Genomic DNA, 13,927 nt, shown 5'->3' with positions numbered 1-13,927 from the left:
AGGTATCTTGACTATATTTTAATTCAGGGAAATAAATTTAGATTTCCTTTTTTAGAGATATTTAAAAGGATTCTGAAAATTTTCAAATTTTATGTCGATGTCTCTTTTTTGTCCATCTAGTTTACTTTTCCCAAAATTCTCATTAATTTTGTGGCCTTCAATTCTAAACTTTCTGCCAACCTGGAATGCAAATGCTCTTATGTCTACAGCTGGGCTTTTGCCATAGTTGTGAGTGCTTTGATGTGTAGCCAGTCTAAACGAGAAGATGCATAGCATCGTAGCTTTCGACAACAATTACTTTGACATTGCTACTATTGGCTTTGCTCGTTGCTTGCCTTGCCATTGATCATTTACATTTGTCCCCCACCAAAGCCAGTCTTGAATTGGAGCCTCAAAACTCCCATGCCTTTTTTAGTCAGACTAACTTGATTTCTGCTCCTTGGCTCGCTCAATGATTACGTTGTCACTGGCAAGAACAAGTACTAAACATATTCATGTCTTTGATAAATTTTGGTACTAAAAGGACACCAAATTTATTCTTGGGAAAATTATAAAAAAACCCCCAAAATCTATTTAACCCCTAACTAACTTTTGGTCTGAACTTTTTCCAAAGAACAAACTTTTATGCAAATACCCCTCAAGAAAAAAAGTTCATTTTTCTAGACGAAAATGCACTTCTCGTAGCATGTTGCCGGAGCGCTTTTAAACAGCGCCGGAGCCCTGTCACAAGGGCTCCAGCACTGTGTAAGAGCGGTCCAGCAGTGTAACGCTGCGTTTCGGCAGTGCATAAGTGCGTTCCGACAGTGTAACACAGTGCTCCGGCACTACATAAGTGCGCTCCGGCAGTGGAGCATTTTGAGTCACAGGGCTTCGGCACTGTTTAAGTGCGTTCCGGCACTGCGTAAGTACGCTCCGGCAATGTAACATAGGGCTCCGGCACTGCGTATGTACGCTCCGATAGTGGAGTATTCTGAGTCACGTAGCTCCAGCACTGTTTAAGTGCGCTCCGGCAGTGTGCTACGGGAAGGGCATTTTCGTCTAGAAACTTCCTTAGGTGGTATTTGCATAAAAAGTTTATTTTTATAAAAGTTGAGACCAAAAGTTTGCTTGGGGGGGGGGGGGGAAAGTTTGCTTGGGGGGGGGGGGGGGGGGGGGGGGGGGGGTGGGTGGGTGGTAAGTCGCATAAAAAGTACGTCTTAGGGTTTTTTTTATAATTTTTCCTTTATTCTTTTAAATGTTATTGTCCACAAGAAACCTACTTTACACAGTTCAGAACTAGAAGTCTAAAGAAAACTTTGGAAAAACTAAAATAGACAAAGAAGAATAGGGCCTCAAAGTAAAATTAAAAGAAATTGGGACATTTTTTGTTTATCCTTAAAAAAAAGATAATTATATTAAATTTCCCTTAAATTTGTGGTAAATAAGAAGGGTTTTACATGCCGAGAGAACATACTCATGTATATTATTCTCCTGGAGGAGCGCAGTGTAGATCGACTTCGTCAAGACCTATTTGGGAGGATTTTTTAAAAAAATTTGGGAACCACTTAAGATTGCTAGACGATTATTTTCAAATGAAAATTTTTAAAATTTTGAGTCTTCCGATACTTATATCTCACCCTCTAAAAACTAGAAGGTCTCTATTTAATTTTAAGACTTTTTTTTCCGAAGGGTATAGAAAGTGCAATTAGAAAAAATTTTATCCAAGAAGTCCATGGCAGGAAAGGTTACCTCCCAAAATTTGGGGTCTTAAAGTTCATCCGATGGACCGGGGTCCTGGTCCAGGTAAAAAATGGATCCAGCTGGTCGGGTCCAAATATTGAACCCGAACACTATTCAGGTCCTGGTCCGGGTCCATGTGGACCTGACCCGAATTTTGCTATTACAAAGGACATGGTTTCTATGCCCACTATTGTAAAATGCAGCTTGGCAATAAATATAATTTGATCTTAATTTTTAAAGAATATATAATCTTTAACATGAAGATCATGAATATAAAAATAAAAAATAGTTGAAAACTAGAAGTAATAATTATATTAAAAAAATATTTGGACCGTTAGTTATAATTGTATTTAGATATACCAACTATTTGCATCGATCTTTAAGATGGATGCTTTATACCTCTAGACCGCGGTCTAGTCCGCATGAAACAATTTTTCTTATTTAAATAAGGGTGTAGTTTCTATAAGGTTGCAACCTTAAAAAATCCAATTAAGATGCACCTCCAAATTTTATCATAATATGTAATTTTGGTGTAAAAAATTCTTAGGATTATCTAAAAATCAATTTTAATATCTAATTATAAAATTCTGAACTCCAAAAATAGTTAAAATCAAATAGATTTGTAATTATATGAAAATCTTGAAAATTGACGGTTTAGATAATGTGTTGTAAAATGCATTATTTCTAGGATGAAATTTCTTTTTTTTTTTCATATTCATACATCCTGATGTCGAGATGATTAATTAGAGGATTTTTAAATATTAAAACAACATTTTCCAATGGATTTTTGAGGTGACCTTATATAAACTTTTTCTTTTAAATTAGGGGAAAGTTTATATAGAGCCTAGGCTCTAATTCTAAACAATCAAATTAGAGCCTACCTCAAAACTTTCACTATAAGAGGTTGTTTTGATGCCCAAATATCATCAAATTGATTATCTTGACATCAACATACATGTACATGAAAAAAAAATAGATTTCAAGTTTTGGAAATAGTGCATCTTTGTAACGTATTTGTTTACTGTCAATTTTCAAGATTTCCAAGTTTTCATGGATTTGTTTGATCTATATTATTTTTGAAGCTTTAAATTTTATAACTAAAAATGAAAATATAATTTAAGACTATCACAAAATATTTCAATATTAAGACCATATTTCTCAACACTGATGGTTTAAAAAAAGGATCGGTGACCTGGATCGAGCATCTCAAAAACCGATCCGGATCGGCAAATCGACGATCCTGATCGGGAATCGGCTGAATCGGTCGGATTAAAGCTTCAAAAAAATCCGAAAAAATTATTAAAATTCATTATAAATGTTGTGTTTTAGGAATCCAATAAAAAATGAGGGTACTACATTATTAACTTTCATTTTTTTTATCAATTTGTGAATATTGAGATGTTCTTTCCCTGTATAAATTTTTTTTAACTATTAAATTTGCATCACATAAAAGAAAAATCATAGAATTATCATGGATAAAATATATAATTATATATGGACTATTATAAAGAGTAGACTAATCAATGAAAGAATGGCCATTAAAATCTCGTTTTGGCGAAAAACCCTAACCCGCTAAAAAAACCCAAACTATTACAGCCTAACTAACTATAATCCAAAATTATTACAACCTCACTAATTATAATATTATATACTGAAATTATAATTATTAGTTTACATTTTATAATTATTTTATTAGACAAATAATAACAAATTAAAAATATTTTATAATATTATCTAATTTAAAATGTATTATTGACAACTGTAAGAAAAATAGTACATTACATGATTTATAATGTAAAAATTCATAAATAAAATAAAAGATTTGGTTATCAATGTAAAAATTAATAAAATGCGTACAAATTTTGGAAATAACACTTCAATTTTTCAAAAATTTATTTTTTGTAGGTTTCTATAATAAATTTAGTAAAAGAGATTGTTAGTAGAAAGATGGAGATTTCAAATAGAATAATTTTTTTTTTTTTATACCTTTCATATTATTTACAAAAATAACTATACCACTATATACCACAAAAATTAACGGTTATATAAAAAATTATTTTTTTTATTTTTCATTTTTTTATGTCTTTTATATTATTTACAAAAATATTTATATTTATACCAACCACTATATACACAACAAAAATATTTATATTTATACCAACTACTATATATACAACAAAAATGCAACACACCCAAAGGGATTCGAAGACAACAAAAATATTTATACCAACCACTATATACACAACAAAAATACAACACATGCCCAAGGGGATTCGACCTTGGGACCTCAAGTAAAAAATTCAAAGTCACAACCATCAAGCCACCGAACTACATGTGATTATATATTACTGATTAATCGACTATATTTACATTTCGTTTTCATTTAATGATGTTTGGGAATTATCCCACATCGAAAGATGGGTATTCAAATTTGGTATATAAATACCTATGCAATATGAATTGTAAAATATGTATAAAAATATTAGAGCAACCTCGCATGTGCGCGTGGACACACGTGTGCATGTGTGAGTGTGCGTGGGGCATGCTCGCATGTGCGCTCGGACACACGTGTACACATGTGAGTGTGCGTGGGCCACGCTTGCACGTGCGTGTCATGTGTTATGTGTGTGAATCGGATGGGAACAAGTGATTCCACTGTAGAACCCCGACTGAATCGGATGGGAACCGGCGGTTCCACTCTAGAACCGGGCTGAACCGGATGCGAATCGGTGGTTCCACTCTAGAACCGTGCTGAACCGAATGGGGACCGGCGGTTCCAGTTTAGAATCGGGCTGGACCGAATGGAAACCCCCGGTTCCACTCGAGAACTAGGCGGTTCCCGATTTTCAGTTGGAACCGGCACGGGCACGCGTGTTTTCGAGTCAAATCAGGCGAGTCCGGCTCGCCGTTTTTTAAAACACTACTCAACACTATTTGAATTTGAAGGTGGTATCTAATTTGATTGTTTAGAGCCTCATCTCTATACAAACCACACCCTTTAAATAGTCAATATATAATATTTTAATAATATTTAATTATTATTTAAATAAATATAACTATATATTTTTAATTATAATATTTAATTAATATAAACTTAACGTAACAATTAAATATTTTTAAATATTTTTATTTTTTGCTTGGATCACGGTCCAACCAGACCCGGAACCGTCCCAACCTGACGCGTTGCAACCCGTAGTCATATCGAGGGAGTAAATAGATAGTATACTCTTACGCGAGTAGGAAATGTTTTCGCATATATAGTATGGAGGCTCGTTCATCGAAGAATTTGAAGCTACGCAATACAGCCTCTGCAGCTCTGCAATTCTTTATTCTTCGAGAATAAGGCGAAAATGGCTAAAATTTTCTCATCTTTCCTCTGTAAATCTCATTTCCCCTTCCTCTCTCCATCTATTCTCTCAAAACCCACTTCTTCTTCCCACCATTTCTGCAGAATTTCTCTAAATTCGAAGCCCATCAGTGGTTTTGGGTCTGGGTTTTTTGCGGTTCGGAAGATGGGCCAAAACCAGTTATCTTGTAAGCCGTTTCACAATGGGCATTTGATAAGGGCTCAGAGTAGGGGTAATGGTGGTATTGGGGGTTCTGGTTCTGGTGGGGGTAGTTCAGGCGGAAGAAATGAAGGAGAAGGTGGAGAGAACAGTCGGTCCTTGCTTTCATGGTGATTCCATTGATGTGTCTTTCCTTTTTTTCTCTCTTTTTACTTATATCCTGTATGCCTACTGAAAATATTTGGATTTTGGATGAGTTGATTTGTTCCTTATTAGAGAGGTATTTGCAGCTGTATACTTTCATAGAGCTTCTTTTTCGTATCCAAATTTATCGTTAAGTTACTTTTTGAAATGACTCTCGTCAAATAGCTAGTGACTGTTTCTTGCAGAGAGGTAAAATTGGGGTTCAAATGGATTATTAGTTTCTTAAAAGTTTTTCTTTTCTTTGTTTGTTTTTTTTTGTTGGAGGTGGGGGAGAGGTGGTGGGGGGGGCGAGGATATCATATCATATAAATGGTTCCATTTATTGTGCATTTCTGAGAAATTCACTTTTTTTTTTTTTGCTTTTGTGGGAACAAGATATTATATCTGCTAATAAAGCATCTTAATATTGTCCCTATAATATATTATTATTATTATTATTATTATTATTATCATTATTATATTATTATTATTGCAACAGATTAAAGAAAATTATGGCCTTAAGGTTTGGTTGCAACATTTCAATTTGATTTTCTCCAATGGCTGTGACTAGGAGTATGATTGGGTACAAATGTTGTAATTTGGTTTGCAGGTACTTGATGTTACTTGAGAAATATCCAGTGTATACAAAGGCCCTAACATCTGCACTACTAACACTCATAGGAGATTTGGTTTGCCAGGTCTTTCTTTTTTCCATTTAGTTATCTATAATAGATGTATTAATTTGGTTTCTTTTCCCAGATGGTGAAAATGCATAGTTTTGCCCTTTGGATGTTTCTGTTAAGCTAGTATTGTTTATTGAAATATGTATCACTTAGACTTACTGCGGGTTGATTTATTCGTATTTATTTGTGTGTTTAATATGTTTTCCCTGGTAATTTGTTTTCTTTTCCCAAATGGTGAGAATTTATAGTTTTGCCCTTTGGATGTTTCTGTTAAGCTAGTATTGTAAATATCTATCACTTAGACTTACTGCGGGTTAATTTATTCGTATTTATTTGTGTGTTTATTATGTTTTCCCTTGTTGTTAACTTATGGTTTTCGTTATCTTTTTTTTTCTTTCTATCGGTTCTATATAGTTTTTCTTTATGTGGCAGAATGTTGGCGATCCAAAAACAATATACCCATAGGATGAGTGCAGCTGTGATGTGGATTGTTGAGATGGATGAGCTGCAAGACAAGAAGGAATAGAATTCAAAGTGCGTACAATGGGAGAACTTAAGTGTGGCTCCAATAGGCGATAATATGAGAGAAAGTAGACTTAGGTGGTGGGCTAGCCATGTGCAGCGCAGACCTAGTACAACACCAGTTAAGAAGTGTGAGTTGGCTCAAGTGGAAGGCTCGAAAAGGGCAAGGGATAGGCCCAAAAGACTTGGTTGGAAGTAGTGAAAAAAGATAGGGGATATGATCTCACTGAGGGTATGGCCCTTTATAGAGTAGTATGGTGGATTAGGATTTGTGTAACCGATCCCAAATGGTTGCGAGTTGGTTCAAGTGGAAGGCTCGAAATGGACAAGGGATAGGTCCAAAAGGATTTGGTTGGAAGTAGTGAAAAAAGATATGAGGATTTATGATCTCACTGAGCGTATGACCCTTTATAGAGTAGTATGGTGGATTAGGATTCATGTAACCGATCCCAACTAGTTGGGGAAAGGCTCTAATGATCATGATGATAGCAGTTCTTTATATTTAATGAAGGAAAATTGTTTCATGCGGGCTGGACCGCATTTCTACATATGCTGTCTAGAAAGTGTAAAGCATCCATCTTAATGATGGATTATAGTAGTGTTCCATCTAAAAACAATGGAAACTAACGGTCCAAATATTTTTTTACTAGAATCATTATTTCTAGTTTTTTAAATTTATTTATTTTTTCATATTCATGATCTCCATGTTAGAGATTACATGTCCTTAAAAATTAAGTCTTAAAATCCATCTCAAAAATAGATTTATTGAGATGCCCATATTTCTACATATGCGGGCTTGGCCGCATAGAAACCGCGTCCTTTAATGAATGTTATAAACTTTTCCTTATATTTCTTCGTCAAAAATATTTATGTACTTGCTCCTGATTGCTTGGATGAAGAAGGAAATTTATTGGCTTTGGTTGCAAATGGCATCTGTAACTGTCATGCCATGAAATAAAATGTGTCCTAACTTGTCTTATTGTCTATTTGTTGTTATTCCAAGTGGCATTTGAAACGCCATCTACATGGTTATCAAGAATGAATAACCTCCTAAAAACGTAATAAAAAAATTTAACTTGATTACTTTCATTACCTTTATGAATTAGCCAGTTGCCCAGTTGTGAGGGATTGTTGACCGTCTGATCTTTTTTACTTTTAATATATATATATATATGTGTGTGTGTGTGTGTGTGTGTGTGTGTGTGTACCCTAAACACAAGAAGCTTTGGTAGTATTGGGTCTGCAATCACTTGTGAAATCCATTTTTCTTTCTCATTCACCCAAGTCAATTGTTGGATTCACACAACAATATCCTAAAAACCCATCTTAGGGAAGTTCCATTCGTCCCCCTCTACTACGACAGTGAGCTTGATATATGAGAGAGGTGGGGGAGAGAGAGCACAATGGCTCAAACTATTGGGTGGTTGAATGTAGTCTTGATTGTGTGGCTTGCTTTCAATCTTGGTTGACAAAGTAGCTTAAGCTCATTTGAGAATTTAATGCACTCTATTACCATGACATAAGGAGGAAGTTTTTTTCCAGTTTATGAGTTGATCTTTACACATGCTTGAACAGGGAAAGCCCTCGACGATAATTACTCCATGGAAAGGAGTGAAAATAGCTAAGATTGCATAAAGTGCAACAATGAAAAGCTCTAAAATAACACACTTATCTCTTATGTCTACTGAGGCTAATAGTTTTGCAAATTAGTTGGCTTGTGTATGCATGTACAGATCCAAATGTGGTATTTGGGGTTTGCTCCTGAAGTTGTCCAATCGCTTCCTGAAGAGACTTCCATATCCATTTGTTGGTCATTACTACAGACATGATGTATAACTACTAACATCTTTGGTGTTACACCATGTAAGCTTATCGCTCTTTATGTCTGCTCATTGAAAGTTCATGACTATTCCTTTTGTTCATTTATATCAAATATTTTTTATTCTATAATTTTGTATTGCATTCCGAAATCCTCCATTACCAATTTGCAGCTTCAACTATGTGATGAAGTTGTCACTTGAGGTGTTTGAACTATGTGGGCCTCATCTGCCCTCCATCCCTCAACTTCTTTCTTATCATTCTTTCGGATTGTAAATGGGTTATGAATCTATCTTGTTGAAAATAATTTCCAAAATTGTTAGTCTTTTGGTATTCCGCATCCATGATCCATGTAGCATTAGGGAATAGCTATATACAGCAAAAATCTTCCTTCTAATCTTATTTCCCATGACTCTTGTGAGTATTTCCATTCGAGGAACTCCAAACTCATATAACTGGTTTGTGTTGCTAGTTACTGATAGAAAAGGTGTCGGTGTTGGATTCAAAGCGAACTTTTTTGTTCACTCTATTGGGGCTAGTCTTGGTGGGACCTACTCTGCATTTCTGGTAAGTCTCTGAGATCTGTATGTATAGAAAATTATACTGTGAATATTGCTTGGATGTAGTGAGCTGAGATCTTAATATCAATGTTGTTAAGACTGGACTGGAGGTCGAACAGGTGCGGGCACCTGTTCTGTCTGACCCAACCAGTTCACCCATCAATCCAGTCATAACTTAAAAAAAATAGAAAAATAAAATATTGAAAAATAGAGAAAATATGGAAAATCCAGAAGAATATGGAAAAATAAGAAAATTTTCAGAGAAATATCGGGAACTAGGATAATAACACACAGTCCGTATGTTATGATCAGGCCAATAACCAAGCAATGAAACTGAAGGCAAAAGATCATGAAGTCTCAAGATAAAATAAACTATGTGAACACTCCATATGGAAGGCAAGGTCATAAAGTCACATGAGAAAAAATTATAAATGCACAAAATAATAACTTAAGGAACAATCTCCATGTATGAAGTATTAAACAACCCCCAAAAAAGAAAAAGACAAATACTTGAAATAGAAAACCAAAAAAACAAAAAATTATATCAAAAGAAATGCACAAAATGTACTAAATAAGCAAATGCCTACAACATTTAACTATTGTAACAAAGAAAACCCTTTAGAATGGATGCAAGAAACAAACCATCACAATTAATTTGCCAAAAATTAGTTTTTGTAAGAGCCCTAAAAATAACTGATTTTTTCGGTTTTTTCTTACTTTTTTGAAATCTAAACGAAAAAAACAATCAAATGGGCTTGTTTGGGAGCAGTAAACTTCAGGATGAGTGGCCAGAATATGCTTGGAAATGCTAGGATTTTTTTCAAAAGAGAGCGAGAGAAGAGAATTGCCAAAGTTTTCTCTCTCTAGAAAAGTGCTTTTTAAACCGAAAAACCCACCCTAATATTTTTTTTTACCAAAATATCCCTTGTTAATTTTGAAAGGATGAAATAATCCAATAAAAAGTTAAAAATTGCAGAAAAAAATGAGGGCATTTTCACCACTTTTCCTGTGCAAAATAAAGACCGGCTGGTTCAGTGCTGAACCGATGGATTGGCTAGTCCAAATATGGACCAGGCAATCCACCAGTTCAAGGCCGGTTCGATGGCCACTCTGGTCCAAGGGGTTCGGACCAACTGGAATGGCCACCGGCCCGGACCTGCCATCTAGGGTCTGGTCCAGTCTTAGCATCACTGCTTAATACTTGATCATTTAACTATTTCAGAGACCCGTCTTTTATTATCATCACGTTCATTTTCTCTTGCAACTTGCTTGTTGGAACATACAGTTCCTAGATGAGGATTCTATGTAACTTGTTCCCTTTTTATACAATTTTGGGGCCTTAGAACTCTCTTTACTGAGGGCTTAGCATGGGGGAAGAGGCAAATGAGATCAGATGTTTTTTACAGAAAGAAAGAACGTTGATGATCTATAGATATTTTTGAAGGGATATTAAGAAGCATTATTACTGTGCTTCAGTTGCGTCAGGGGTATTAATGAAATTACCATGTGATCCGCTTGCAAAAACAAGCTTCGTTGTTAATGTGATCCAAACATGGTGGACACATCTTGGTTTTGTGTCTTTTATTTTCCTTTTTTTAATTGAAATGTTTTTCTGTGTACATCCAAGAATATCCAAGAAAGATGGTGATGCACACTTTAAAGCATGACTGATAGTTCATTGCACATGATGGATAACTAATGAAATTTTAAAAATGCTGAAGATGTGGGACAAACTGGCTGACAATGTTCAGGCACTATCTGGAGGTGTCATGGTGAGATAAACAAGACTCCAAGGCTCTAATGATTTGTCTATAGATCGTCGAATTTCTATTTGGACCACGTCCATTCTTGAGTGCATAACATTCAGCTCCATTGCAGGATGTACCATCTTGTCGGTTTAGTGGCCAAAGGGAAAGAGATCCTATTGTAAACAAAGAGGACAAAGGATCCTAAACATAGTTTACTGACTAATCCAATACCTAGGGGGAGACTTGCACCTATCAGGTCCCACAATAGGCCTCACCTAAGACATACTCTCCAAGGCATGAAACCGATATGTCAAAATGATCCATATCTTTCTCATGCGCTATTGGTAATTCTGTACAAGTTTGTTTCTTTTCCGATGTTTTGAGGCACGAGAGGTGTGCCTGAAACTCATACGTCTCACCACTTTTGACTACTACTAAGGGAAACGTCAGGAAGGTCATGTGCTACCAATCATATTGTTGCATGGATCATATTGATTGAATCAATTTAGTTAAAGAAATATGGGGCGAGGTTATCCTTTACCTTGAGGTCGGGGCAAAAATAATGTCAGAGAAGTATCTTCTTATTATCGTTAACCGATTAGATAGACAAAATAACGATTACCAAATAATGGAATAGATTTAAGGGGAAATTTGTCTTGTACTTCTCCACCTAAGATGTAACAATAAATTTTTCTCCAAAAAAGGTATTAACAATCAGTTGACAATAAATAAATAAATAAATAAATAAAAATGAAAGTTGGTTCTGAGTAATTGACATTAATTTTCTAGGTAGTTTGCTGTCAGGACTCGAAACTCATTCATTAACTTCATATTGATGGGGTACTCTTCATTGCACAACTACAATATCACCACTCATTTGATTTCTTTTCCTACTGAATGTGACTATTCTTTTTTCATGTCCTTGAATTGCTATGAAAATATTATGCTAAACAACTGGGAGTTGCAGCTCAAGCTCTAACATTGCATATCAAAAACAAAAAAGAAAAAAGCTCTAATAGAGTTTATTTAACTTAGAATCTGAAGTTCTTGAACTCTTAAAAATTTTCTGGTGAGGTCATAGGTACCTGAAATTGAGTAATTTGGTTACTCAACCTGGTGGATCCGGTGCATTATTGCGTCTTCTGCTCGATCAAGTGAGTATTTTCTAAAAAAATTATTCAATCAAATCTTTTGTGTATGTGCGTGTGCGTGTGCGTGTGCGTGTGCATGTGCGTGTGCGTGTGCGTGTGCGTGTGCGTGTGCGTGTGCGTGTGCGTGTGCGTGTGCGTGTGCGTGTTTGTGTTTGTGTTTGTGTTTGTGTTTGTGTTTGTGTTTGTGTGAGAGAGAGAGAGAGAGGGAGATTTGTTTGTTATACATGATAACCTTTTTCTGTGGATCAGTTCCTTTTCTCTCCCCTCTTCATTGGGTTTTTCATGTCGACAATTGTGACCCTTGAGGGAAGGCCATCAGAGGTTGTACCAAGGCTTCGTCAGGTAATACTGCTTCATAGTCTTCAGCAATGAGTAGGCAACATTGGTGCCTCAAATTTTCTCTAATTATCATTATGGAATTAATTGGGTTTTCTCTTCTGCTCTTCTTCTTTTTCCTTGACTGCAGGAGTGGTTTTCCACAATATTGGCAAATTGGCAACTATGGATTCCTTTTCAATTCCTGAACTTTTTGTATGTTCCTCAGCAATTCCAGGTAATCTCTCTCTCCCCTCCCCCAACTGTGTGTGTGTGTGTGTTTGAACCCATGACCCTGAAGTTCTTCATTCCGCAACATAACTGTGCTTGGGGTTATCATTTCTATATGTGAAAAAACACATCTCTACTTTAGTTACTAACTCTGATTTTAATATTTCAAAAAGTATATATATATTTTTTGGATTTGGCGACGGATAAGTAAAAAGGAACTAAAATTCAGTGAAGACGCATGATGAAAATTGCATCAATGTTTGATACTTTATATCAGGTTCTCGCCGCTAATTTCATCGCTTTGGCGTGGAATGTGATCCTCTCTTACAAAGCTCATCGAGTTCTTGTTCACAGTTAGGTAATGCGTTGCATTTCCTCATATGTTAAAGTTTTCTTAATTTTTCAGCCATCTTTATAAGTATATTTACTTCTTCCTTCTTTGTCTCAAACTCTGGATTTATTTATTTATTTATTTATTTTTAGATTTAAAATAAGATCCATTCCTGAAAATTTTGATGACCGATCCAGAGCCGCCGGGGCGCCCCAAATTTTGCTGACATGATCCTCTCTCTCTCTCTCTCTCACTCTCTCTCTCTCTCTATTTTGGTTGTTGGAAAATTCGTTTGTGTTTTTGATATTCATGAAATTGCATGTATGAATTAGTAAAAAAAAAACGAGCACAAAACTGGCATCTTTTCTGGTTATTTAGAAATTATTTGTCAAGAGCTATTCTTAGTTTTTTTTATATATATATAAACGTGTTTGTGAATAGCCGGCTTCATTTAGTTGGGAAAAGGTTTTTATAATGAAAAGGCTTTTACAATGATTATATATGATGATAAATATGTTTGTGATTGTTAACTTGTTGTTCATTTATGTATAAGTATCTTTAATTGCAGGGAGAAGACAATAAGGTATCAAAATCTCATGACAAGTTCTTATTAGGCTCTAAGCAATATTCCATTGATTTGAGGGACTTTCCAATTTCAAAGAAATTTAATGAGAAAAGCATGGCCCATCAAATTTGCAGCCACCACAATTAGAGAGTCTTTGGCAACTCAATGAACAAATTGAACTTGGAAAGATAAGATCAAGAAACTCCTAAATTCTAGTACTGTCATTTTGAAATAAGACCAGTCCAATGCTTGAATTTGTTTGAATAGATTTAAAAGAAAATTGAAAAAAAGAATTAAAAATATGAGATATATTATATAAAAAAAAAGTTATCTGATTGGCCGGTTTATCTAGCTAAAATTGACCCATCAGACAAGTTAAAATTGGTCAAATATTTATTTTTTGTTTGAATGGAGTTATTGCTTTGGACCATAGCGGCCTAAATCAATGGTCCGATCATATCAGTCCAGTCTTGATAACTTTGTTGCGAAAGCCCTTGGATGAATCTCTCTGTTTTTCAACTTTTTTGTATTGGATTCTATGTCACATCGAAGTCTAGTACGAAGAAATTAATTAAACGATCTTATAAAAGTCCAA

General features: G+C 35.1%; 1 protein-coding gene across 5 annotated transcripts; it reads left to right on the top strand.

Annotated features, from left to right (window-relative positions):
- Positions 1 to 5,007: 5,007 nt before the first annotated feature.
- LOC18426258 (Peroxisomal membrane 22 kDa (Mpv17/PMP22) family protein) lies at positions 5,008 to 13,632 on the top strand. Of its 5 annotated transcripts, none has more exons than XR_016050630.1 (9): positions 5,008 to 5,395; positions 6,019 to 6,106; positions 6,524 to 8,476; positions 8,904 to 8,998; positions 11,821 to 11,893; positions 12,140 to 12,232; positions 12,357 to 12,443; positions 12,714 to 12,794; positions 13,336 to 13,632. XR_016050630.1 is itself a non-coding variant. In XM_011622136.3 (8 exons), exons 1-7 carry the CDS (start codon positions 5,070 to 5,072, stop codon positions 12,792 to 12,794), a joined length of 843 nt encoding a protein of 280 aa, XP_011620438.1. In that variant the 5' UTR covers positions 5,008 to 5,069; the 3' UTR covers positions 13,336 to 13,632. The 5 variants fall into 5 exon arrangements, 3 of the variants coding, with proteins under 3 accessions (XP_011620438.1, XP_088716247.1, XP_006832979.1); XR_016050629.1 differs by lacking the exon at positions 13,336 to 13,632 and adding an exon at positions 12,920 to 13,205; XM_011622136.3 differs by lacking the exon at positions 6,524 to 8,476.
- Positions 13,633 to 13,927: the final 295 nt, after the last annotated feature.

This window comes from Amborella trichopoda, chromosome 1 (genome assembly GCF_054954075.1).
Source record: "Amborella trichopoda isolate Santa Cruz 75 chromosome 1, AtrichopodaSantaCruz75HAP2 v2.0, whole genome shotgun sequence".
NCBI classification, from domain to species: domain Eukaryota; kingdom Viridiplantae; phylum Streptophyta; class Magnoliopsida; order Amborellales; family Amborellaceae; genus Amborella; species Amborella trichopoda.
Note: the sequence above shows the minus strand (reverse complement) of the source record. Positions and strands in the feature narration are given on the sequence as shown.